We start from the raw sequence: 27,490 nt of genomic DNA, 5'->3' as shown, positions 1-27,490 counted from the left end.
TTAGTCGAAGTGAGGAATGGAATTCAACTTTAATTAATCTAAATAGGTTTCCAAGACCCTCTAGACGCCCTCCTACCTCCCCAGAGCTACCCTGTCACCTTTTATCTGCTTCCCCTAGAAACAGAACCTACACCACAGCCACGCCAGGCGGTTAGCTGTATGCCAGCAGCCCCAGTGCTTTAGACGGCAATATGGTCATGCGACCTAGAGCCCATAATCTGTAAGTACTCTGCATTTGCACTTTCTCCCAAATACGTCTGAACTTGAAGCCACTGTTCCCAGCTCTGCCCCAATTTCGGCTGACCACTTGGCATGCCTCCTCTCTCATCTTTTGCCTAAGCTGCCTTTTCCAAGGACGTATGCAAACGTCCTCAACAAATTCCCCCCTTTTTGTCCTGACACAAAGCCCTTAGCTCTCACAGGCCTATTGCAATGCCCCCCAAACATCAAGACCTTAGGACAGACAGGTTCACAGACTTCTAAACACACACACACACACACACACACACACACAGTACTCCTGCTGGTCACTGAAGCCTTTTTATTTTTGCACACAAAACCTCTGGGGACCTTGGCTGTGGACACCTCAGAGATGACAATGTAGATACAACACACGGCTCCAGACACTTGGTGGGAAGCGAGGTGAGAAAAACAATGATTTGGGCCAATCACATGATTACAGAGCCAGGGTTTCCAGCGGGGTTCCAGATGGTCAAGCTTGGCGGCTGTAGCGGTTCTAAGGAAGCAGTGAGAACAGTACAGGTGGGAGAGGCCAGTTAACAACTACCAGACGCCCTGCAAGGACTGGCTGGGGCCTTGAGCCGCCGGTGTGGACGCTGGGAGCAGAGGTCTAATGAGCTGACCAGTGACTGCAGAACCCAGGCTTGCACGCCCAGAGCTTACTTGGCCAGGGGGTTTCTGAAGTTCCTGCCGGCAAACTTAGCCTTGCTGCCCAGCTCCTCTTCAATTCTGGGGAAGCAGAAGAGGGGAGAGAGAGAGGTCAAATGTCAGTGTAGCTGAGCTCTTCCACCCAGAGATGTGGTCAAAGACGCCCCCTCCCAGGAAGCCAAGAACCCGGCAGTTTGTCCAACTTATTCTCCAACCCTCCAAGCCTGAGCTTCTCTGAGATGCTGGGAACAGAAGAGCATTCAGCTCACACCCACTCAATTCGCCTGGCGAGGCGTCCACCTCCTGTCCCTTCTCCCCGCCCCCTATGTTTCTGAAGGACAAAGTAGAAATGTCACGATTGCTATTTTATTTCTTGGAATATAATGAAAGGACAATCCAGTTTCTTCAACAAGTGGCATGGGAAAAGGAGGGGCAACTCATTAGTGTGAACTCTGGATCCTGTGTCAAGAAAGCGATGCATTTTTGAGACAACCAGGGTAAAGTGAATAGACTGGGTACTGATGTTACGGAATTACTACTAATCTTGGGCACCGTCATGGTGGAAGGGTGATGCTAAAAAGTAAATCTTTATCTGAAAGTGATTTACAACTAAAGAATTTACAGGTGAAGTCATAAGATGCCTCAAATTTGCTTTAAAATTCTCCAGCCAAAATGAACAAGTAGGGTGTAGAGAGACAAACGCAGAGAAGAATCGACAGCTGGTGTATCTGGGTGATGGGAAAAGGCCTGCTTTCCACTGTTTTGTTATGCTTGAAATTTTCCAGGATAAAGTTCTAAAGAGGTCATGTGGAAGAACTTAGCAAATGGATGTTCCTTTTCCCTGTAAGATGGGGAAAAAGCAACAACAAAAGGGCCAGTCTCTCTGTGGTTGGGAGCTTCCCAAGGACACCCCAAAACAAAGAGGGGACCAGAACGTCCGAAGGCACTACACAGTGGAAACCCTGCTGTTTGCCCTTCAGCAATTTTCTTCATCTCCCTGAGTTGTGGTTTCTTTGTTGACAAACAAGGCGCTAAATTAGATGGGCACTAAGCCTCTCTTCTACCTCTAAAAACTGCATGATTCAATTGTCCAAAGGGAAGCCTGTTCCCTCTTCGACCAGAAGATGTCAGCAGCACTTCACCAAACAGGCTCTTGCTCTGGAGCAATGTCGCAAGGCACCTCTGGTTCTAGGCCCAATTCACCCCAACCCTAACACTGCTCAGGCCGGGGGTCACGGCCCCCTCTGTCCCTGTCCCACAGAGTCAGGAGCTCCTAGTGGAAGGCAGGCCCCCTCTTCACCTGAGGATCTGGTTGTACTTGGCCAAGCGCTCGGATCGGCAAGGTGCACCAGTCTTGATCTGCAAGGAAGAAACAAAGGTCATGTTGGCTTGTAGTGGACACCACATCTCAAAGGCATTTCAAGGAAGGTGAGGGTGCCAGGCAGAGACACAACAATTTCTTTAGGAGGATCTCTGACCTTAGGAAGGAAGGGATAAAAGGGGCTTCCAGGACCCCATTCTACCCCTCCCGCCACTGGTCCTGTGTCCCAGGAAGCTGAGGTCAGAGAGAAGCAGGGAGGGTCTTTCACTCCATGGAGCTCCTTACCTGTCCAGTGCAGAGCCCCACCACCAGGTCGGCGATGAAGGTATCTTCAGTCTCCCCAGAGCGGTGAGACACCATCACGCCCCACCCATTGGACTGGGCCAGCTTGCACCTGGAAGCCAGGACACAACCCAGATGGCGTGATGCCATTTCCTGGGCAAAATAGCCCCTTCTAGCTCCCCTGAGGCCATGACTCACTGTCCCTGGTAGGAGACAAGGCAGGGTGGGGCAGCCAGCAAGCTCTCAGTTCCCAGGAAAAGGACAATCCTCCCCCTGCTCTGAACCACACAGCCCCGAGGACCTTCTCAGCCCTCCAGTGGTGTCTGAGAAACTTGAGGGGAGAGTGTGTCCCCTCAGATGGTAACTCTGACTGAGGTTCTCCGTTCATGAAGTGGTCAGAATTAGGCCACAACTGCCCCATGCCCCAGCCCCTTGGTGCCATTGTTTACTTTAGAAGCCACCTGGAGCTCAAATGTGACACTCTGTTACAGCCTGGGGTACGCTGAGGTCCTGTCACGAGGGCTCCCCAGCACCAGAAGAAAGGAGCTCTCTCCGGATTTAACCCTGGCCCGTGAGAGTGCTCCTGAGGGCACTTACGCCTGGAGGGACTCGGTCACAGAGCCGATCTGGTTCACTTTGAGCAGGAGGCAGTTGCACGACTTCTCGCCCACGGCCTTGGCAATCCGCTTTGGGTTGGTCACAGTGAGATCATCTCCCACCACCTGGATTCCTGCGCTGGCGGTGAACTTCTGCCACGCTTCCCAGTCATCCTGGTCGAAGGGGTCCTCGATAGACACCACTGGGGGAAGGAGTGTCATGTCCCATCAGTGACCCTCCTGGTCTGCTGAATGGCAGCCTCACATCTCTCACCTACAGGACCGGAACAGCCCCCCACTCGTATCCTGGAAACAGTGCACTACCAACCTACTCCTGTGACAGGGCACAAGTCACCCACAATCCTGGAACCTACAGATATTAAATGGGATCCTCGCCTGCCGAGGGTGGTGAGAGTTGTGCGCCATCGAGAGTAAGAAAGGAGCCGTGCACTCAGAAGCCTGAGGACCTGGGTTTTGTCTTGGCACCACCTTGAGCAAGTTACTCAGCTCAGCGGTTACACAAGCGGTCTGACCTGGACTCACACTTCCTGGTCTGAATTCTCGCTCCATCATCTGCTGAGTGCCCTTGGGCGAGTTACTGACCGGCTCCGTGCCTGTGAGATGGTATTAAGAGGCCCCACCCTGTGTGCATGAAGTGCATCACAGAGCTGAGAGGAGCGCCCAGCTCACGGTGAGCCTAACAGGCTGGCTGTCCTCACCTGTATAACGGAGCCAAGCCCGCATTTGCTCAGAGCCTGTTGCGACAGTGACAGAAGGTGATCACACTCTGTAAGCTGATGTCTCTACTGGCTGACACTGCAGAAGCAGCTCTTGAGACTCTGCTGCACCAAGCGCCTCTGTGAAGCCCTCCCCACAGAGCGTGTGTGCATCTGAAGTGGAAAAGCCCCCATGCGGAGGCGTGTGACAGACACCTCCCCACCCACTCTCACACCTGCGGCCACCACCTGGCTCAGTGCTCCAGCAGCCGGCTGCATGTCAGTGGCTGGAGAGGGCGCCACGCCCCAGGAGCACTCACCCGGGTAGTCCTTGATGAAGGACTTGTAGAGGTTGGCCAGCTCATCGGGTGTGATGTATCGGTTGGGGTCATCGGGTGACTTGAAGTCCAGGTCATACTTCCCTGACCTGAAGAACTCAGAGGCAGCCACGTCCATGCCAATGACAACCTTATCGGTGTAGCCAGCTTTCCCAATGGCATTCTTCAGCAGCTCCAGGGCTGGAAAGACATGGCGGCGACAAGTTTGAAAATCAGGTAGGTGGAGATAAAATTTTCCTTTAACAGCTGCCCAATGGGAACCTTAACAGAAAGACCCAGAGGTGGTCTGGCCCCCAACTGTCAGTTTCAACAATTCCACTTACTGTTTCTGCTTTGGGAAAAGAAACTATTAGTTAGGGACCCTGGCACATCACGAAGTGGGAGATTCAGTCTTGATTCTAGGAAAAGAGGCTTTCTCACTGACGAATGCTCCCAAATTTAGCACCCAGGGACAGCTGTGCTGGCCAAGATACAGCTACAGAGACCAGCTGAGATCAGCTGTCCCGACGAACAGGCTTTAAATAGAGCCGAGGCTGGGATCCAAAGGGAGCACCCGGTGGAAGGGGAACCCTGGACAGCGAGGCCCTGCCCCCAGGCGCTGCTGTCTGGAGCCCAGGCTCAGGTCCGCTTTGCTTGGCAGCGCCGCCCGCAGGGAAACTGATGAAGACTCGTGGCTCCTGCTCCATCCCAAAGATCTTTGAGCTGTTGGGGCAAACCACATGAAAGGGCCGTATTCATGTGGGTGACCCCAAGAGCAGGATGCATACTTTCTTTCACTAGCTGCCCTCGAAGGCGACAGAACATGCTTGAGGCCTACTTTTTCCTTCTGAAACAAAAAATTCGGCCCTGAATTCTTCTCTTAAAACTTTCAGTATCCTCTATGCAATTCTCACGCTTAATTCTGTGCCCGAGGATTCTGTGGCTGAATGAACTAAAACAGTTATTGATCACAGCCCTGAACAGACGGCATCTCCTCAAACACGGAGCAGATTCCAAACCTTTGCCAGCGCAACGTGAAGCACGGATGGCAAAAGGCACAAAGTGCCTCTCTATACCCCATCCAGCCCAATTTAAACAAATCAGCTGGCCATTCAGAAATCAAATAAACAAGAAAATTTCTTATTTTTTAAAAAAATGAAGCGCTAGCTCCCACTTCCCTCCCCAAGAGTCTGCTGGCATTGTTTTGCATTTTGATACTTGATGAACAAAAGACGGAAAGACCAACGTTCCCCAGGTGGCAGGGCAGAAGAACCTGGGGATTCCTCTGGAGCCTCTACCTTCTTTATTCTCCAGGATGTTAGGAGCAAACCCGCCTTCATCCCCCACATTGGTGGCATCTTTCCCGTATTTCTCCTTGATGACGTTCTTCAGGTTGTGGTAAACCTCTGCACCAATGCGCATGGCTTCACTGAAGTTGGCTGCACCAACAGGGAGGATCATGAACTCCTGCATGGCCAGCTTGTTGCCAGCATGAGAACCACCGTTGATGACATTGAAAGCCTGGGGAGAGACAGAGAAGTCTAGCACCTGGCCCAGGGAACCACACAGAATAGCAAGCCCCTCACGTCTGAGTGCACAGCTCACAGACGGGGCCACGTGTGGCTATGAAGTGCTCACCAGGTCTCTCTTGAGCCTGCAGTAATTATCAACAGAGGCGCGTACTGCTCTAAGCACTGGCTCCTATCTCAGCAAATGGACACGACCCAACAGGCTAAGAGCAATTTTCATCCCCTAGTCAAAAGTCAAGGACTTGAGGTGCAGGGAAGTGGAGCCACCTGCCAGAGGTCACTCTTGGCAAGTGGCAGAGGAGTTGTTTGCAGCTGAGGCCTCCAGAGCCTGCTTGTATGCACTGTGCTCCAAGAGTCACACATGGACAAGATCAAGTCATGGGAGGCATCAGGGTCCCAGGAGAAAGCTAATGCTCCCTGCTCCTCACTTGGGAAGTCCACAGAAGCTACTCACCGGAACTGGCAGGATCACTTCAGAATTGCCAGCCAAGTCAGCAATGTGGCGGTACAGCGGCACCCCCTTCTCAACAGCTCCAGCCTTGCAGACAGCCAGGGACACTCCCAGAATGGCGTTTGCACCAAACTTAGCTAGAACAGAACAGAGCTAAACTGAGGTATTTCTCCCCAACCTTCTCCCTGCTGGCTTTTCTGCTGCGAGTACCGCCACGGCATTCTCAGCCGTGTCCCCTCTTCATCACATTTACTTTCCTTGTTCAAGCTAGAGATGCAAACAGCATTCATGTGGACTCGTGCTTTTTCCCCTAAGAGAAAGCTCCTTTGGTCTATGGAACTCTGGAAAATTCCATAAATTGCTTGATTTATTATAAAGGACACGCGAGCCCCTGGTGAGTAACTCTGCCGACATGCTGCTGCCACCTGCTCAGACTCTTGATATTTAAAGCCATGAGTTACTAAGGCGAGGCGAGGAAACTACAGGAGACCACAGACAGTCATGTAGCTCACTGTTGGGGACCACATGGCCTCTCCCCAAGGACCTATAAGGTCCCCAGGAGGTGCCGCAATCCTCCCCGCACAGCCTCCATCTCAGGCCACTCACATTTATTTTCCGTTCCATCCATCTCTATCATCAGTTTGTCAATCTTCTCCTGCTCCACGACGCTCAGCTTCTACAGGGAGAAGGGAGGACAAGCTGCTTGGTGTCACTCTGTGTGTGTGACCTTTGCATTCCTGTCACAGAAGCTACCAAACTTTGGAACTGTGCAAAGTCTAAATGAGTTGTGTGACACATTTGTTTGGGGGAGAGAAAGGGGTGAAACCAAGAGAAAACAGGGAGGTGAAAAACTGCCCTTTACTTGCTTTAGCAGCACCAGGCATTTCTCCAAGCACTGGGGCGCCAACAACGAAAAATGTAAGATACGGTCTTTGTGTCACATAGATTAGTCTACCCAGGGAGACCAAAGTTATGTCATCCATAAGACAGACTTGTCTGCTGCATGCTAAATAGGGCATTACTACAGGGCAGTGTGACTTTCCGGGCAATGAGTAACAACTTATTGTTCACTCAAAAGAGCGGTGGCTTCAAAGGCAGCCGCCGCTGCCGTCCCTCTCGGCGTCTTCGGAGATGGCAAACGCCACCGGCTGACGGGAGGGGTGATTTCTGCAGGCAGTCCAAAGCCATTTAGCAAAATGTTTGATGAATGATCAAAATGAGCATTTTCGGTGAGATTATAAAATAATAAAACTGGAGTCTTGAAAACTGGGTCAGAGTAATTTTTTAGCAAAAGCATTACTTTAAAAACTTCCTAAGTGAACCATAACAATGTATTATTTTATATATAATGTCCTTCATACAAAAACCAAAACACGAAAAGAAAACCATCTATAACTCCTTCAGGCCGGGTTAACAATTTGGCATGTTTTGTTTTTTTGACAAAGCATCTTTGGAAAATAAGCAGTCACCCAAGCAGACGGCTTCAGAGACCAACCCTCATTAAGAGTTAGACCTAAGTATGGTTTGCCCCAGGGGAAAAAAGGCCCAGGAAAGCCCTGCTCCCGGTGTCAGTCATGCTGGTTAGGGCACCGCGGCACAAAGGACAGGGCTGTGCGGGCGCCCAGGGGACTGCGCCCGAGGGTGTGTGTCGGCAGGGCAGCAATGAGAAACCGCCTGGGGCCCAATTAAAGAGCGCCAGGGAAGCCAGGCCAAAACAAGCCAGCCGGGGAGAGAAACAACAGAGGCGCCCTGTGCCACCGGCCCACAGGACGAACTCTAGGAGAGGGACGACGCCCAGGGAGAACACTGAGGCGGCTGTGGCACTAGCCAGGGGCTTCCAAATCGTTCCCACCTGAGTGAGCGCCCGGCGTTATGGGGGAGGGGCCGGGGGAGGATTATTTAACAAGAGTTCCACTGTTAAAAGAAGATGTCAGTAGAAATGGAGTATATTCCACAGTTCATAAAAAACTAAGTCAGCCACCATGGATACCACATAAAACAGCCCTGAGAGCCACTCTTAAAATCTGGACCTTCATTTCTCAAAGGTCAAGATAGTTGGAGGGAAAAATCAAGGCCCCAGAAGTCTCCCGGCCCTCTGCTCCAATTCCATGCGCTGTTAGGCGTGGCTCGCAAGCAGAGGGCAAGTTAGAAAAGGGGTAATATTCTCATGCACAACAGGGAATCCAACAGCTTCCTTAGCTCTCAGAATAAGCTCTTCGATAAGGTGGAAAGCCCACTGGCCTGGGAGATGCCCTGATGGCACCGACAGACATTAGTTCTCGGGAGGCAGGTCCTACCTTGCTAATCAGGGCAGGCGCAATAGTTTTATTGATGTGCTCAACAGCCTTTGAGACACCTAGAAGGAACAATCAAATCAAATTACTGACATTAATGAGAACCAGGCCTGAGCAGCATTGCTGGCGGGAATTACTGATGTTAGCCCAGATATTCAGAGCCCACCAAAAGACCTTCGACGGGACCTCCTTCAAACCCCCGTCTCCTCCCCAGAATCAGAGGACTTTCTGGCCCAGTCTGAGCGCTCTTACCTAGGACCCCAAGGGTTAGAGCCACACACAGAGCAACCACCCCGGAATGTCTGAATGGACATTCATGGAGGTTAGTTTCAAGACCATGCACTGGAAACACCAGCTGTGGAAACTAGAGGATGTCCAACGTTATTACCTGGGTGCACAAGGCTGGAGCCAGGAACTCATTAATATACTTAATGGGTCTGGAGACACCTGACCAGCAGAGATTGACAGAGAATGAAAAAAGACAGACTCAGAAGAGGACAGGCTTGAAGGACACTGAGTGAGAGAAAGAGGAAACAGGAAGGTGGGGAGAAGACTGAGGGGCCAGGAGTTCACCCTCACTACAATCCAGGCACAGCGCTGTCCTGCTTCAGGCAAGCGTCTGCCTGGTGAACGGTGATGGCGGGGAGCTCTCTGCGGTTCAAGTGTGGCTGAGAACACCGCCTCATCGGCCCAGAGTCTCCCAAACTCACTCCGCTACTGCCCCTTCCCGCAGCCTTTTAAGATCTCTTTCCTAATCGTCCTCCCCGGAGGGCTTCCTGTGGCCCCTGGGAGGCCACAATCCATGGTCACACTGTAAGATTTTTCTGTCTCCCCCAGGAATTAATTTCCACCCCTGGAGGTGGCCGTGCTCCTGCTGACAATGCACATCTAGTCCTTCTGCTGTTCTGGAATTTGGCCACACAGGTACTATCTACAGAAAGTGGCAGAAACGCTGACAAGTTAATGCAGACAGCCCACCAGAGGCTGGCTCTGCCTCGGAGGGGCCTCCTGTGACTCAACCAACAGAAGGTCCAACTATGACAACTGATCAGCTCGTCTCTCTTCATGGGAGCCGCTGGCCAGACCTTCTGAGACCAGACCCTTGAGGAGGGCTGAGAGTCTGGAAGGCCACAGAGCCATCCCAGGAGAATGGTGAGGCTTTTTAGTGTTAGTTAACACGTCTTCTTCCCACCCTTAGGTTCCCTGGCCTAACCAGGAGTTTTTCACAGTTTGGAGACAAACTGCAATAGAGCTCAGCATTAAAATTCTTGGCCCTGAGTTTAGAGGTTTAGGAACGCCGGAATCAACAAGCCGGCTCCCCCACGTGCAGTGTACACGCTCACCATCGACACTGTGGGCCAAGCAGAGGGAGAGTGGGAGGGAGGCCGTGACAGGCCAGGAGCAGGGCTGGAGGCATGGGGGATGCGTGCCGGCCCGCTCCCGAGGCAGGATGCGGCTCTGACCCTCACCTTTCCCCATGTAGCGCGTCTTATCATTGTCCCGGAGCTCCAGCGCCTCATAGATACCAGTTGAGGCGCCACTGGGCACAGCAGCTCTGAAGAGACCTGGATGTTGAGGGAGAGGGAAAAAACAGCAACGGTTAAGAAACACAGTCACAGCACTCGCCGAAGGTCCCTCCCTGCTCAGAGGGCTCTGTCATTAGGAAACTCTGCTACTTCCTCCTACCAACTGGGAGATTCAGGGGCTCGTTCTCCACCTTTCACACTTCCATGATTCTGCCATGCAGACTCAACAGCAAAGCTGAGCAATTCCTCTAGTTTAGAGCAAAGCTTCTCAAACTTCCACGTGCACACATATCACCCAGGGATGCTGTTAAAATGCAGATTCTGAAACGGGAGGTCTGTGGACCGCCCCCCAGCAGCGCTGCCCAACAGAAATACAACGCGAGCCACTTACGGGGTTTAAGATTTGCTAACAGCTACAGTGACGTCAAAAAGCAACAACAGTGGAAAGTAATTTACTATATCTTATTTAACTCAATATATCTAAAACATTACCATTTCAACATGTAATCAAAAATATTAAGATATTTTAAGACAGTCACCCCCAGACCACTCTGAGATGGGGTTGCTCGCTTTCAAGTCTTGAGAGCGTTGGCTCAAGAGGAATCTCTCCAGTTCATTCGTTTCAATTTAGGCAGTGACAAATGCTATTTTGGGGCTTCCCTGCTTAACAGGAAACCAGAAAACAGGATAGATTCAGGGGAAAGGAAGACAACAAAGGTGCAGAGTTTAATAAGGCTAGAGAACGATGAAGCATTGAACCACACAGTTTGGCCGATACAGAAGCCAGCCATCCGGCTTCCGGCTAAACCTATACCGTGGAGCATAACGCGGCAGGCATTAGAGGAGGACGGTGCCAAGTAAGGTCCTGCAGAGGTCTGGTTATGGGGGGTGGACAGGTTCAGGGGAGCAGAAGTGTAGTCAGCCCTGAATCTACGTGGGCTTGTAAGGAACCCCCTGTGTGAGGTGTGTGAAGAACAGGTGGGTGTGTGGGGATGCGAAGGCAAATGAGCAAAGAGCAAAATCAACCACGTTTTTTAATGGAATGACCTGTCAGTGTGCCTCTGTCAGGCCATGCCTGTGTGTGAGCAGCAGGACACACATTCTTCTTGGCACAGGCCCCGGCTTCCTATATATCCATCGGGCACCAGTCCAGGCCAAGAAGAGATGAAAGCAAGAGTGACCGTAATGTAAACTCTGGCTCAGGGTGCTGATGATGTCAGTGCAGGTTCCCCTGTAACACATGTGCCACTCTGGTGGGGGTGTTGACGGGGGACCTGTGCATGTGTATGTGCCCGTGTGGGGACGGCGTTATATGGGAACTCTCTGTACCTTCCGTTCAGTTTTGGTGTGAACCTAAAACTGCTCTAAAACACAGATTGTAAGAAAGCAAACAAGAAATTATGACAGGCTCTTAGCAAATCCACGATTTCTTGTTTTTTGAAAAGGATTAAGATACACAAAAGAGAAAGTTCTATGCATTTAAATTTCAAAAAATACTAATTTTAGTCATTTTAAAGTGTTTCAAAGAAAATGCCCCCTTTCCAACAATCTTCTAGTGCCTCGGGTCTTTCTTCATTTTAAAGTCCAGTAATTTCCAAGTGGAAAGTTCCACCCGCTGACTAAGCAAACCAATCTCATAAGATGAAAGGAAATTCTCAGATCCCCTGAGAACCATGGTATTCAGCAAAAAGTACAGGCTCAGAAGAAAGTGGCTCTGAGAGCATCTGCCACAGTGAGTGACCACAGGCAGAACACAAGGAGACATTCGCCCAATGATGTCTAGATTTGAGGAGCCTTCATTTCCTGGGCAAGGAGGACAGGAGGAGGAGGAGAGCAGGAAGGGCAGGGCTAGAGGCCCCACAGCCAGGCCCGTGATTCACAGCCGTGACTCAGCTCTGACTGGCAGGGCTCCCCATGTGCTCAGTGCCACTGGGCGATTCTGCCTGGGGCTCCTTTTCCAACCTCACCCATTATGTCCACTTAGAAAAAAGCAGAGACTGCTGGAGGCAACACAGGGCTCTGGAGGCACAGGATTTTTCTTAAAGTCAAAAGGGGGGCGGGGGGGGGCTCTTAAAGAGTCCCCATTCTCTTGTTTTTTCACATAGCCAGACTCCTCCTTGGGGGACTTACAGCCAAGTGAAAATAAGAGCCTCTGGACCGTCCCAACACCCAAAAGTAAAGACAGTCCCTGCCCCCTGGTGTCAAAGTGCCTCCTGGAAACAAAGAGTGCTGTACCGACACGTGCACTCGCTAACCTCGTTCCTTTTCAAGGGAGAAAGATCCACCCGATCGATCGTACAACATCTGTGTAACAGGCCACGGCAAGCCGTGAAGCAGACAGTGAAGGGCCCTTTTAGGGACAAGGTATCGCCTTACTTCCCTACCTCACTGACCCAGGAGCCAACCTGCCTCGTTTTAAATACCAAGCAGCAGCAAGATAAGGACTCCAAGCCCTACCCCACCCCCCCAGTGCTCCCCCAGCCAGGAAGCACAACCCACCAGGATGTGCAGAGCAAAAGGAAAGCTTTTACGGTAACAGACTTTTCCTCGCCTAAGGCTCCGTCATTCTCAAAAAGGAGCGTGGCGGAAGGAACTATAGAAACAAAGGGGCACATACCTTTTGAGGTGCAGAGATCAACCTCAACAGTGGGATTCCCACGGGAGTCGAAGATCTCCCTGGCATGGATCTTGAGAATAGACATGGTGAAGTCCTGTGGGGAAACACAGTTCACCTTTTCCATAAACCATCATGCAGCCTGGGCTCACTCATTCAAGGGATCACTTCCGAGGATTCCCAGACTAGAAAGAATCCGCACTGGACTACATATGCACGTAGGAAGGCTGAGTGCAGGGGGAAAGGAGGTCTGCTGGCAAGCAGTGGGAACCGCTCCTAGAAGACGAGGCCGCGCCCAGCTCTACAAGGCCTGAAACCCCAGCATTCAGGTCTCATCCTATAAGCCAAGAAAGCCTGAACGTGTGTGCGCCAGGGAGAAATCAAATCCAACCAGAAAGATTAACATGGTGATGGCACGCAGAATGGCTGAGGAGGAGGCAGCCTGAAAACTGGTTATTGCCATCAGTTAACAATGATGGCTGGCACGGGAATGGAAAGGGACCCAGGGGACATGAAGGTCACAGGCAAACCCATCCAGGATTCGAAAAATGGGGCGCGGCCCGGAGGAAAATCTAGTTTGTAGTGAAATAGCGAATTGGCAGATGGAGACATAATTCATCAAGTTAAGCTCGAGGTCGCAGGAGGATGTCCAGTGGTGGATACTGGGTAATCAGTTAGACATTCAGTCTGGAGCCTGGAGCAAGCTCCTTGGGTCTGTGCACTGTGCTCTCTGCCAGTGCCAATTTCTGGGCCTTTCCAACCTCACGGTACTTGGGTCTTCAGCAAGACCGGACACATGAATAATGACATCTAATTAGTATTTCTTTCAAAGGGCATTTTACTCCATTAAAACACTCAATTACGAGATGTCATGATTTGTAACTAGAGAAAAGATTCTATTTTGGGGGAAGAGGCTTCCTTTAACTACACTTTAAGAAAAAAACAAAACAGGATTTGCAGCTACAAAGTGCAAACTGAAAGTCCTCAAAGAGGACTTTCTCACCGCTCCTGCCAAGGGCTCTCCAAGGAAGAAACTAATTGAACAACTTGTAGTACTGAAGGGGATGAGGGGATTTGTATTAGTGTTTAGAAGCCATTATCTAACTGGGCTCCCCTCCAATATCTTCTCTGGAATGTTCTACAGCAGCAAATGGCATCTTTTTTTTTTAAGTTTCAAAATTAGATACTGAAGTTGCTTCTGTGGCTTTGTTTTCTATGCAACAATGGAGCTTTATTCATGAGCCAATAAAAAGGTATACTAGCTTTTATCTACCATCTTACAAAAAGGCAAATTTGGTTAAACATATTTTTTAATTTTAGTTAACTGAGTTTTGGCAAATTATATACCTGTCTAACACATTTCCATCACCCCAGAAAGTCCCCTCAGGCCTTTTCCAGTCAACCTTCGCCCAGCCCCAAACTACCACTGTGCTTTACCGATTTCAGATGCGCTTTAAAATGCATCTTTCTCAGACTATCTGAGCGTACAGCTGAGATCTCATCTTTTGTTTCACTTTATTGACACAAGATAATTATTTCTTGACGTGAAAATCAAATGCAATTCATCTTCAAACTTGATAGAAAAACTATTCCCCAAGTCATTAAAGTTCAGGGAGAAGGTTGGTCTGAGCAGGAGTCTTCCCAGCTTTTTACCTGCCTGGACTGAATCCCGGACCAGGGGCTGCACGAGTGGACCGGGCAGCCTGGGCCTGGTTGTGCCCCGGAGGCAAGTCAACCGACGGGCCGCACCGCCCAGACCACGTTGCAGAGGAAGAGGTGAACAGGAAGTTTCCTCAAACTACATCTTTTTTATTTCAGATCAGGGGCCGACTGTTGGCGGCCAGCCAGGGGCGCCGGGAGCAGCTCGTGCCCGACTCGGGCGAGGTCCCCTGGAGAGCTCTGCACCCATCCACCAGCTCAGCTGCGCTCAAGCATCAGCATCTTCTCGAGTTGTAGTCACTGGCCATGCCGAAGCGGCGGCTTCCCGGGCATCTCCCCCTTCCCTGCTCCTGCCTCCATTTTGGGAAGAGCCTGGCTTTCCTGAGCACCGGGGTTAGGCCTGGACCGCTCCTCAGAACCTTCCCCTCTCCACGCCTGCTCTCCTATGTGTCCTGCACCTTCCACTCCTGACCTCCCGGCACAGTTATGCGGCCCTGTAACTCCGCAAATACTTGTTGAGCAGCACGGTCCCCTCCGGAGAAACCAGGAGTCGCACCCCGCCTCGGGCCGGGGTGCCCGACCGGCCCGGAGACTCGGCTCGCACGCGCCGGCGCGCCCCTTCCACGTCCCCGCCGAACCCACGGGCACGCCGCCCGAGGGGCAGGAGCCCCTGGAGGACCACGCGCCGCCGCCCGGGCGCGTGCTCGGCAGCCCTTCCCGGAGTCCTCACCTGGCCGCCGGGTGTCGCCGCGCGGGAAGAAGCAGAGGCTGCTGCAGACAACGAGGGCGAGCGTCAGACCAAAAGGACCACACGCTGCAAGTCCCAGAGCTCTTCTCCTCGCCCCCTGCTCCGACTTCCTGCCCAGCTCGGAGGCCCCGCCTACGGCCCAGCCCGGGCCCGCCTCCTCCGTGCCGCCTCGCCATTGGCCCGCCGCGCCGTCACTCAGGCCCTCGCCACGGCGAAAGGGACGGGCCTATGGCCGCCGAGGCGGCGGGGACGGAGGGACGACGACCCGAGGAGATGGGGCGGGGCTGGGGGGGCTCCGTCTCCCCCTCGGCTGTGTGGGGGTGCGGGCGAGCCCTGGTCCCGGCCGACCTCCGCTCCTGCCCCACGCGGGGGCTCTCGGGCCAAGCAGGGTCTGCGGCCCGGGGGCGGGGCGGCGCGGCCGGCATGAGGGCTCGGGGCTCCGTCACGTACTTCGAGTCCCGCACGCACGCAGCGTCGCTCCGGCGCTGCACGTCCGGCCCACGACCTTGGTGACGACCTTCGCGGCCCGCCCTGCCCACCCCTCCCCGTCCCCCGTCCGTCGTCCCTCAGCGTGGTGCCGGAGACCCCGTCGGCCTAGAGACGTTGGCGGCCGCGCGGGCCGACCCCAGTCCCAGGCCCCAGGGCCGCGTGCCGGGGGCCACGTGCGCCCTCCCGCGCCTGCGCGCTGCGCCCCTCGCCGCGCCCCGCCGCGTCCCGGCCGCCCGCCGAGGTGACCCCGTCCTTTTGTCCTTGTGCGTGGATCAGACATGAGTGTCAGGGCCAGGTGGCTGCGAGGAAGTTCGCTTTTCTTTAACTACAGGTAATACTTTTTGAGCACGTCCTGCGTGCCAGGCACATTTCCACGTGCGTCCCCAGTGTTAATTCATTCTCTAGCTCTTGTTAATATTGCTTCTTGAAAGGAGACTTCATATAGCTCTCTTCACCGCTGGGGTAGATCAGATCTACCTTGTGATTACATGTGTACCATACGTGTAATGATTTGGGACTGGAATTTCACACAGACCCCGGAGATTGCTCAAAGTTCAAACCAGGTACTATTCCGTGATAGTCTGGCGAAGGAAAATCGGGAAGGGGCGGGTGCAGTGACTAACCTTCCTGATCAGGAACTGATAACTCGTTTAAAGTCAGTCCTGCAGCACGTCCCCCATCACTTCTGTTTCTATTAGTTGTTTTTATATTCTCGGCATTCGTCTTGGTCTGTTACTCTGAGAGGTAAAACACTGTCATATGTCTCCATATTTTCCACATTGCCTTGCATAGAGAGATTCAAATATTTGAACTTAATTACTATTTCTTCTGGTCAGCTGCAAAAACTGCTTTTCTTCCTTCACTCCTAGCATTTTTATCCCCCACCTACTAGCTTAGGTTTCCAAGGCCTTGGGTAAAGGGGATGGCCTGTTGAGTCCACGGTATTTGTTTTCCGTTGACTAAGAAGCAGGAACTTTAGGATTAAATTCAGCAAAAAAGCAACAAGGAAATTGTAAAATATTTCAGTAAAGAATTACATGCATTTTGCAAGCAGAGCTTGTGATTTCACCAGCAAGACACTGATGTTTCAGAGTGCTTAAAACCAAGGTCCCAGCCCCATGACTCAGCAGCTAAATCGACAGCCAGCGTTTCCTAAACCTTAAGAACTGCACAGAAATCAGACACTTAGAGCTCTTATTTTCAGAGCAATCCTAAGGTGTGGTCCTGAAAGGGCTCCAAAACAGTCTGTTTTATTTTACATCGAAAGAGTGAGAGATAAAGATAGAAAGACACGGCTCTAATAACTGCTCTCCGGCCAGAACCAGTGAATCTAGCAGGAAATCAGATGCAGAACATGATCTCAGACAGCTGCTGTGGCAAGATTCTTGGAGGCCCCAGCACAGCGTTCTGAGCCAGCACTTTGACCTCAAATTGTTGCTCAAAAATTAATGATTAGTAGCGATGCCCTCAAATCTTTTCCAAAATCCACGGGCTGCTGAAGGCTGTTCCTGTCTCTGCTGCTGCCAAGGCTTCATTGGCAGGCCTTTGGGTTCACGTTTGTGTGCACTCCCCTGTGGGGGCATTTACCTTACTACAGGCATCTGGTTATTATTTGTCACTCCCAGTATGATTGTTGAGCAATTCACTGCAGTGGCATACCAAAGGCACTCGCCTGCTGGTGGGCAGGGAGGGGAAGTGAGTGTCCAGGGCTGCTATCAGAAGACCACCCCATGAAACACTGCAGATAGCGCCTGCAGGACATTTGCAGGTGGGCACCAGGAGGGAGGGAAGGAGAATCTGCAGCACCTCTGACCCGCCTGGTTACCGATTCTATCTGTGGGATGTGCAGCCCTGGTTGAAACTGCTGGTGGGCTGAAAAAGTGACAGACCTCTTTTGGAAGGTGGGTCTCTAGCCAGATGGGAATCTTTAGGGTTGGATAAATGGCCCAGGGGAGGTAGGAGACCAGATGAGACCAGAAGGCCCTCAGGGGATCTAGGTGGATGGCCCTCCTCATAACAGACCATGAGGTTTTTGTGTTTGTCATTATTTCACATAAGCCAAAGACCACATAAAGTGTTTCTGGTATAGAGAATAATAAACGAACAGCTGTGTACCTACTTCCAGCTTAAGAAATGGGACACTGGCAATACCATTAAGGTCCCTTGTGCATTGTCTGGCCCCAGAGGTAACCACTCTCCTAAATTTTGTGTTTGTTATTCCCTTGTTTTTCTTTGTGGTTTTTAAATACATTTTTCAACTTTATATAAATGGAATCTTACTGTTTGTAGCCTTCTGCTACAGTTTTTTTTTTTTTGCTCAACTTGGTGTTTGTGAGCTCCATCCCTGTAGCTGTGGATGGTTCATTTTAACTGCTGTATAGTATTCCGTTGTGTGATTATCACGTTTCCCTGTCAGTGTACATTTGGGTTCCTGGTTCTTTTTTTTCTTGTTAATACCAACAGTGCTGCTATGAACTTTGTTGCAAATGTCTTCTGCGCACAGGTGCAAGAGTTTCTCTAGGGTGTATACCTAAGACGCACATTGAGATGTGGAATTCCTGGGTCATGGGTACAGATGTCTTCAACTTTGTTTTCCAAAGTATTTGTACCTCTGTGTGCTTCCAGCAGCAGCGTATATGAGTTCTGACCCAGTTTAAGAAAAAATCAAATTCAGGTCCTCTCTTGCATTTTTTTCTAGAAATTGGATTGCTTCTCAATTTACCATCCTTTCCAAGTCCTTCTCTTAAAGAAACCCACATGTCCTCTCTGTAAATTGCAGTCAGCATTCTGCCTTTATGATGGCTTTGAGGGCACCTCTTAGGGCCTCCCACTGTCAACAGCCCCCTCCCCACTGTCTTCAAAGCTGACTTAGCAAAGTCAGGAAGTAGGGATGGGGCAAGCCCTCCGTTTGAGAAGACAGAAGGGAGGAAGCAGAGTATGGTTTTTAAACAAAGTCGTTGCTAGGAGGACCTTTATCAGGGGTGCCCAAATGAGAGGAGTAAGGAGTAGGGAGATTGAAGAAAAAAAAATCCAAGAGAGTTGGGGAAGCAAGGAGTGGGCACCCAGCAAGCAGAGATCCCCTTGGGGGAGCTCATGAATGAGGGGGCCAAGTGGGGCCTGAGTGGGGCTCTGGACCAGCAGGAGAAAATCAGAGGGAAGAGCCTCTCGTGTCAAAGAGCTCTGCGTGGATCCTCTTGTGCCTCCGCTCCTTTATCTGTGAAATGGGTGCAGTAGTACCAACCCCAGGAGGCGGGCTTGAGCGTAACAGCCCCAGCTCTCATCATCAGTTTGGGGATCGTTGCTGAAAGCTAGAATGGAGGCCCAGGAGGCACCGATGTCTCTAAAATAGCAGGGGCAGTAGGTCCCCAGAGCAGTTTTCTTTTCATCTCTATCTCTTCCCACCCTCCCTTTCTCACAGTTCTTAAGGTTGTCACTTGAAGGGAGGCCCAGGGCAGCTGGAGCTGCGGGGGTGAAGACATCCTGGTCTGCAGCCAGCAGAGGACTCCTGCCTGTCGACCAGGCCGCCAGCACTGCTCGAGGCCGGAGTGCAGGACCCTGGAGCGGCCCCATTACAAAATGCCAGTCACTGGGAAGGAAGGAGCAGGCAGGTCATGCGGGCGTGCGCTCCGGATGGAAAAGCAGGAGCCAAGTTCTTCCTTCAGAAGGGGGAGGCCCTTGTGATTCACTGAGAGTGGGGTTTCCGTGGAGGCTTCCCATGGACCGCAGATAATGAGAACATTCTCCCTCTACCTATCACAGATAGGTTACTGAGGCCGTATTACCTACCAGGTTAGCTCATTTCATCCTGCCGACAAGTGTGATCATCTCCACTTCTCAAAGCACGAAGAGGCTGCCTGACTTGCCCAAGCCTGCAGCTAGTGAATGCAGGCGCCAGGGGCCCAACCCAGGCAGCCTGACTCCCAGCCCTCGCCCCCAACTGCTCAGCATCTGCTCCTCCGAGATGAAGTTCACCTCGTCTGTGGATTCAAATGAGGGGCCACAACACTACACTTAGTCCCTTAGTTTGCATATCTACCCTGGGACCATAACCATACACGGAATTTCATTGTAGCAGCTTCAGGATTTGAGAAACATCAGGAAGCCTTCATATCTGCTTGAAACTGTATTCTCTCTAGGCCAGGCTTGTGGCTGGAAAGAGAAAGCAGCTTGCAGAGTCAGAGTGTCAGTTACATTGTATTGCAATTCAAGTTCCAATTACAAAACGTCCCCAACCCCACACTGGTGATAGAATTTTGTGGCATTTCCTAAACAAGGGTACAAAGTTTCCCACAAAAAGTTTTCCGTGAACTTTACAGTTCCCATGAAGCGAGGTCCTGGACCTCCTGCGTTGGAATTCCCTGACTGATCCTGTTTTTCAGTTGTTGGTGTGCATCCTGACGGTGAGGAGAAGGCTGAGGAGAGCAGGAGTTCAGCACAGCCTGTCAGAGCCTGTTAGCATATTCCTGTGGCTACAAGAGAAACGCAGACTGGGCAGGTTTATAACTGGCTGCGTGGGGCTCCTATGGGGCTGATGTCAACCTGAAGGCTGGCTTCTAGATGGGGTTAGTGAGGACATGCTGCTGAAAGCGCTCAGATCGTCAGAGCTGGGCAGGACAGCTGCGCCCTTGAGTGGCTGACAGGATTTGCACCAGACAGGCCAGGCAAGGTGCCAAGCTGATAAACTGCCACCTTTTGAGGGGCTTCTGCCACACCCACAGCTGGTGTGGAAGGATTTCTCAGGCCTTTACCACCTAACACAACTGGCTGGACCCAGGATCGGTACCAAAGATGCCACTGAGGTGGCCTGGCCCGAGAACTCTGCCCAGTAGGAGCATGTCACAAAGAGCTGTGGGTGACTGGCCCACCAAGGTTGGATTCAGGATCTGGAAGCAGAAGCCGTGAGGCTGAAAAGCGAGGGAACAGACTCGGCGAGGCGGGGCAGCACGGTGTCCTTGGCTGGGTGCTGTGGGGGAAGTAGGTGTGGCTCCACAGAGGGGCCGCTGGGCACTGAGCTCCGGATCCCGAGCTGTGGTGACGTTTCCTTCTCAGGAGGCTGTGACGTCCAGCTGCCCCGATTCCTGCCTCCCTGCTCTCCTGGGGTCCCTCCAGGAAGCCCCCATAGCTGAGGAACCCATGCGAGTCTTATGCTTTGCAATCTAAGAGAGCCCATCTTGACCAGTTGGAATGAAGGCCCAAATCTGACTCCCTGAAAAGAGAAAGAGAGTCCACAAACGGGAAAAGAGTGATTCAAATGGGTCACTGCAGTGTTTATTGAGCCCCTGCTGTGCACCAGGCACTGGGTGTAGCAAGGCAAAAACTAAACAAAACAGAGCCTTAACCTCAAGGAACTTACCTTCTAATGGGGGGGAGGAGGAAGGCAGACAGTATTAAAATAGATGTGACTTTACACATGGCCAGCGTCAGAGGGGACGTTTGAGCAGAGACCTGCTGAAATGAGTCGCTGGGAAGAGCGTTCCAGAGGGAGGCTAGTATGTCTGAGGAGTTGAGAGAGACCGGTGGGCCAGAGCTGGGGGCTGGGGGAGCGTGCAGGACCCGATGCCGTGGCCGGGGGGGTCGGGATGGTGAGGGCAATGCAGAGGCCTGTGCACTTCACCCTGAGTGAGAGGAGGGCCTGGGGGTTCTCAGCAGAGGAATGCGCGCTCTGCCTTCCGTTTTTGAAGGCTCACTCCGGCTGCTGTTGAAGCGAGACTGAAGAGCATGTGTCAGTTATCTGGTGCTCCCTGACAAGCCCTCCCCAAAACTTAGTGGGTTAAAACAGCAGCCATCTTCTTTGCTCCTGATCCTGTGCGTGGACTGGGGCTCAGCCACAGTTCCTCTGTTGGCCTCACTCGGAGTCCCTCGTGTGAAGCTTTCAGGCGGGAGCCTGGTGGAACCAGCACATCCAGGATGGCCTCTGCCTTGGTTTTGTGGGACTGCCATAACAAATTACCACAAATCCGGGGGCTGAAAACAACAGAAACTTATTCCCTCTCAGTTCTGGAGGCCGAAAGTCTGAAATCCAGGCGTTGGCAGAGCTGCTTCCTTCTGGAGGCTCCGAGGGAAACTGCGGTCCTTGCCTCTCTCCGGCTTTGGGGGTGGCCACCAATCCTTGGTGTGCCTTGCCTGACACCTGCGTCACTCCTATCTGACTCAGTGGTCACATGTGTTCTCCCTGTGTGTCTCTGTGTCTCTGTGTCCACATTTCTCATTTTTTATGAGTGACAGTCACACTGGATTTAAGGTCCACCCTAATCCAGTGTGACCTCCTCTTACTTTGATTACATGTGCAAAGACCCTATGTCCAAATAAGGTCACAATCACAGGTTCTGAGTGGACATGAAGTTTTAGGGGACACTATTCAACACAGGACAGCCTCTCATTTTGCAGGATATCTCCCACAGCCTCTCATCGTTCAGTAGGCTAGCCCCGGAGTTGACAAACTATGGCCCACGGGCCAAATCTGTTTCTGTAAATAAAGGTGTATTGGAACACAGCCACACCCCTTTATTTACATATTGTCTGTGGCTGCTTTCAAGCTGCAATGACAAAGTTGAGTAGTTCCAACAGGGATTGTAAGGCCCACAGAGCCTAACCTACCCTTTATAGAGAAAGTTTGCCCACCCCTCGTCTGTCCTGGCTTCTCACACAGCAGCCATAGCCCAAGAAGCTGCCACCCAGGAGGACAAGGAGACCCGGTGTGCAAGAGCTGGTGGCAAAGCCTCTTGCTGATGTGCCATTGGCCAAAGCAGGTCACATGGTCAAACCCAGAGTCTGTGGAAGGGGTGCCCACTGCGGGGTACCAGGAGGTGGGCTCACTGGGGCTACCAAAGAAAGGGTCTACTCGAGGGGCACAGCTGAACACAGGAGCCCAGTGAAGAGACCGCCGTAGGGCCCTAGGGTGGTAACACTGGATGCGTGAGAAGTGATTGGAGTCCAGATATATTTCCAAGCAAAGCTGACAGTTTTTGCAGATGGGCTGGATGTGGGCAAAGCACACAGTTTTTCATTCCTACCCCTCCTACTTCCAGAAGGAAATTCCTCGAAGAAAGTCGTGCGCAATAAAATTAATACATACAAAATCAAGACCAAAAAGTTAAGCACGAGATGATCAAGGGAGAGGGGCAGACAGGCGTAAGTGGGGGAACACCTGGGGAGTTTGGCCCAAAGGGCACCTGTGTGGGGATAAGAAAAAGGGACATCTTCGTTGAGACGTTTTGCTTCCATCTTAGGCGTTTATAGTTGCAATAAAAATACAAAAGTGTCAGAAAGACGGCTTGGTGGGAATGGTGCTCCTTGAAAGCTCCACCCTCCAGTGGGGCATGCTCTGACCAGACGTGTGCGATGTGCCTGCCTGGGGACTTGTTCGCTGTAGGCATCGGGGGTGCGATGGGCCAGTGTAATGTCGAGTATGTTCGAGAAGACTTTGGAGAGACTATGAGTTTGCTTCCATTATGAAAGCCAGGAAAGTAAAATTATCATCGGTTTTTTTTGGTGTAAGGAAAATGTTTAAATTTAAAATAATGAGTTTTAATACACCTACTTTTCAATTTTTAAATATTTTTTCAACCACTTTAATGTTCTGGAAAAAAGTAAATTATTTTTAAAAATACAAAAAAACATGTATTTGGGGGCATACGTTTTTCCTCTTGTGTCAGGTTTGCAATATTACAGGTCTTCTTATTTAAAATTTTGATATTTTGCTCATTGTGGATTTTTGGTGTTAATTTTGATGTTTGAAAGTATACTCTCTCTTGATGACTGGATTTTTGGCACCGGCCTGAATTTTGTGCCCCAGATGAGTGCCTGGTTCCCGGCCCAGGGTGATGTGGCAGCTAATACTTAAGTGGTATTAATAGAAGATTTTCATCCAGCGTGAAGGTTCTGCTCAGTTCTGAGTGACGAGCCCACGTAGGACCTCTCCTGGGAGGCAGGATGGGGGATGAAGGACCCCCCTCCCCAGGAGGAGAGCAGACATTGGGGGACTTGAGAACCGAACAAGTTATTGAAGGATTACTGTGCAGCAAAGGGCATAGCTTTAGTCTGTGGCTTCAGAAATGATAGGAGGACTGCAGAGAGAAGGTCCCAGGGAGGTGAGAGCAGCTCAACTTAAGAGAAGATAGAGGGAACATTTCCAAAATGAAGGTGGTTCCCGCCACTGGGAGCTGTTCAGGGGGTCTGGGGCCTGCAGTTGCTCTCTCTATGTCAAAAGGATTTCGTGGTGTGTATATGTATTTAAGGTGAACCAAAACTAGTTTACTTTCGATCCTTTTGAGATTTTTAGAATATGTTTAAGATCATTCGTGAAACTTCAGGATTTAAAAAAAAAAGAAAACAAACACCCCCAAGGTTAATCTCAATGAAGAAAAAAAAAGACACACAACATAAAAACCATTAAAAAAACCTCCAAAAACCCAAGGCTGAGAATTAACATCCCAGGCTCCCACCTCGTACTCCATTCACAGCAAATAGATTTTTGGATCCAGGAAAGACAAAGATGCTTCTGTTACTTTCTAATTAAAGTCTGTCCCATTTGGATGCCGTCCCAGGCCTCGATAATGTGGTGCTTATGCACAGACTCCTGGCAGGAGGGGGCCATCGCGGGCCAGCGCCAAGGCCCCTCACTTGGTCCCATCCTAATGGTGTCCTTGTCACTCTAGATAGAAGCTTTTACCCCTCCTGCCAGATCCACAGATCCCAGCTTCCCAGGCAGGAGTTTACGTCTTGGCGGTGCTTCTCACACTGTGAGTTTAATTTATTCTCAGTCATCAGAAGAGTCGGTAGACCTTGTTCCATTTACTGGGAAGCATGGTTTCTTATCTGGGCAGGAGTCCCATGAACGAGTTGTCAGAGGTCCAAGGAATGCCCCAAACTGTGTGCAAATGTGGTACGTTTGTGTACATTTTCCTGCAGGGACCTGTGGCCCCAAAAGATTAAGAACCGCTGCTCCAGGGAGCGCCCTGAATAATTTTATCGTTGCGTATTTATATCACTGGAGGAAATGAATTAACTTTTCTATAAATTCTGGAAGATGTGGCAATATCGTCTGACCTCAGTTCATCATAGCTTTCCACTCTAAGCTCAGGAGCTCTGTAACATGAGCTGCAGAGCTCTGGACACCCTCAGAAGGAACCCATTCATTTTCTCCCGTTCCTCCCAGCTTCTCAGGAGATGTCCTTGCAAACAGGAGGTGAGAGGCCACTCACTTGGGTCGCCCTGGCTCCCAGTCCTTCCTCATGTAGACCCTTCCGCGACGGCGCCCGGCCAGTGCTCCGCTTGCAGGAGTGTGGGGGTGTAGGCTACGTCTAGGGTACTGGGGTACATCACAGTCGGAGAACACAGCCGTCGCCTTCACTAGAAGCCTCTTTATTCTGGCATTTACTCCTCACAAAAACAAAGTCAGGAGCCTAGCTCAGCATCTTATGGAGGGAGGTAGGGAGGGGTCCCCCTCCTCAGCAGGCAGCATTACCCATTGCCAGTTTAATTTGGAGCAATGCCTTGAGCTAGAATCTACGATAACTATGCCAGGAGAAGATCAAAAAGGAAAAAAACCCCATCAGTTCTACCAGCCATGTCTGCAGTTTATACCTTTCAGAGAGAGTTACATACACTTTTGAGTTTGGGGTTTTCACCCAGTAGAAAAGTGCACATTCCTGTGTAGATTCATATGCAGTTTGGGGTGTTCTTAGACATAGGGAGGGGAGAGAGCACCCCCTCCTTGTTTGCTTCCGTTGGAGCTATTCGGGAAAGTTCTGCATGCCGCAGCGTCCATGAAATACTTCCACCCCCTCGCTCAGTCCCGGGATTCCATGATGACACAGATGCGGTTCCTGCCTTCGAGGCACCTGGGCTGGCTAAGCGGGCAAAAGCGCACGCAGCTATGATGCGAAATTAAATGGTGAAGGGGTCCAGAATATGACATTGTGGCATGAGAATTATTTTGAGCTGAAGGCGTTTGAGCATAGGACTTTTTTTTTCTGAACTCCCTTATCTGTTTAAAAGCAGAAAGTCCCAAAATAACTCAATTGTCACCCCTCACCCAGAGCAGCCACGGAAGACTGACTCTTATAAACGGACATTGTCACAAAACTATCATATCTCCCATCTATTCTCCTAAGGGCCCTTCTCCTCCTCCCTTCCCCTGTTAAGATGGTACATAAGCCCCAACTTCTAATCACCTCCTTGAATCACATTTTTATGTAAACTCTCCTACACGCGTGAATAAAAATCTTTTCTCTTGCTAATCTGTCTTTTGTCAGTTTAATTTGCAGGCCTCCAAAGAGTGAACATAAGAGAGTAGAGGAAAAGTTTTTCCTCTCTGGCAGTGTCATTCATAACTGGGGCAGCAACACCTCTGGTTTCTGACTTGTGTTGAAATATGATTCAAGCTATACACTCTAAAGCTACCTTGCTATTCTCCTGCTGGTCAAGGTTCATTCAGCAAATATTTACTGAGGGCCTACTATGTGCTAGGCACTGTTTTAGGAGCTGGAGATAGAACAGAGAACAGGGTAAAATTCTTGCTCTCATGGCTCCTATACTCTGATGCAGGAAACAGACAAAAAGCAAGTAAGTACATAGATTGTCAGTTGATGGTAAATGCTATGGAGATCATTAATACAGGTCTCAGGGAAACGGAGTGCTGGGGGGGCGGGTAGGAACAGTATGTTATGTGATCCATATAAATCAATTTCTCAGTATAAAATTCCAGCAGTATGTATCTTTAGAGACTCTCCCAGTTTTTGTTTTTGTTTTTTTGAATGGGGCAGTTGAGTTTTTTTACTGCTTTTAAAATTACAAAGGCACTCTATGCTGGTTATTAAATAATTCAAACAAAACATAAATATACTCCTTTCCTATCCCTCACTGTTTCACTGCCCACTGTTAACAGTCTGGCATGTGACCCTCCAGATTTTTTCTATGCCTATTCCAAGAAACATGTACGTATTCATATAGAGATGGATACATACTTAAAAAAAATCTCATATGGAATAACGGTCGATATATTGTTCAGTAATTTGCTCTCCCGGGACCCCATCATATCATGTGTGTCTTTCCAGAAACACCATGGCTGTTCCTCTCCATCGCTCTTCCTCAGGCTGCATTGAACGTCATAGTTTAGATATCACTCGTGATTTAATTAGTGTCCTGCTGCTGGACATTTAGGTTGCTTGTAAATATCCACTCTTAATGTAGGTCTGCAACAAACATCCGAGTGTGTGAGGGTTTCTGTAGGACAGATTGCCAGAATTTGAAATGCTGGGTCAAATGGTACAAATATATAACATTTTCACAGATATTGCTAAAGTGACCATAGCATTTAACATTGCTATGCTGCCAGCAAAAGAGAGCTCGTGTTTCTGCATCTTTTCCAACATTTGATGATATTAGTATTTTAATTTTTGCTAGTCCGTGAGGTGAAAAGCATTATTTTGCTTTAATTTGTATTTTTATGAGTGTTAGCTGAGTTGAGCTTCTTTTCTTGTTCATTCCTCGGCCCCTCCGGTCCTGTAAGCGGGGAATGGGGGAGGGGTACAGAACTTGGAGACTTGCTCTTCCACAAGAGCCTCACCTGCCTCACCTGAGCCAGGAGTCCTGGCCGCGGGCCAGCCCGCTCTTTCACTGCCCGGGGATTCCTCTGCACATTAATTCAGATTAGCTTGAAAATGCAAACAAGCTCTGTAGGAAACAGAGATCGTCTACTTTTATAAGTAAAAAACTCCTAAAAACAAAACAAACAAGGGCCACCAAATCATTAGATCACCATCAGTTGACAGGATTAAGTTCGCATACATTTTTAGAATTAGCTAGAATAATGTTGTATAAATTTCATACTTAAAAAAACAATCCTGTCGAGCTGTCTATTTAAGCCTTTAAGCTTGCACCTCCCGAGTTAGCTACGGATGGAGGTGGAGGCTTATGTCCCCGGTGAGCCTTAGGACGAGGAGAAAGGAGAATTAGCGGCTAGTGGGATATATAGTAAGACCGGTAGGACCTTAATAAATGTTTATTGACTGGTATTAAATTCCCTTGTTTTCTGAAGGCAGTCTGAAGTTTGTGAAC

General features: G+C 50.4%; 1 protein-coding gene and 1 non-coding gene across 3 annotated transcripts; one reads left to right on the top strand and one right to left on the bottom strand.

Moving 5' to 3' along the window:
• Nucleotides 1–520: 520 nt before the first annotated feature.
• On the bottom strand, nt 521–15,615 carry ENO1 (enolase 1). Of its 2 annotated transcripts, none has more exons than NM_001267603.3 (12): nt 14,924–14,996; nt 12,538–12,631; nt 9,864–9,959; nt 8,398–8,456; nt 6,707–6,776; nt 6,104–6,237; nt 5,419–5,641; nt 4,124–4,321; nt 3,089–3,290; nt 2,495–2,603; nt 2,189–2,247; nt 521–969 (listed from the first exon to the last, which is right to left on the bottom strand). In NM_001267603.3, exons 2-12 carry the CDS (start codon nt 12,620–12,622, stop codon nt 900–902), a joined length of 1,305 nt encoding a protein of 434 aa, NP_001254532.1. In that variant the 5' UTR covers nt 12,623–12,631; nt 14,924–14,996; the 3' UTR covers nt 521–899. The 2 variants fall into 2 exon arrangements, with proteins under 2 accessions (NP_001254532.1, XP_023482281.1); XM_023626513.2 differs by lacking the exon at nt 8,398–8,456 and adding an exon at nt 8,783–8,841 and having other exon boundaries at nt 522–969; nt 14,924–15,615.
• Nucleotides 15,334–25,671, top strand: LOC111770416 (uncharacterized). The gene is made up of 2 exons (XR_011436561.1): nt 15,334–15,761; nt 18,849–25,671. It is a non-coding gene; the product is annotated as an uncharacterized protein (transcript).
• The last annotated feature ends 1,819 nt before the right edge of the window (nt 25,672–27,490 follow it).

This window comes from Equus caballus, chromosome 2 (assembly GCF_041296265.1).
Source record: "Equus caballus isolate H_3958 breed thoroughbred chromosome 2, TB-T2T, whole genome shotgun sequence".
Taxonomy (NCBI): Eukaryota; Metazoa; Chordata; class Mammalia; order Perissodactyla; family Equidae; genus Equus; species Equus caballus.
This window is presented reverse-complemented; position numbering and strand designations above follow the sequence as displayed.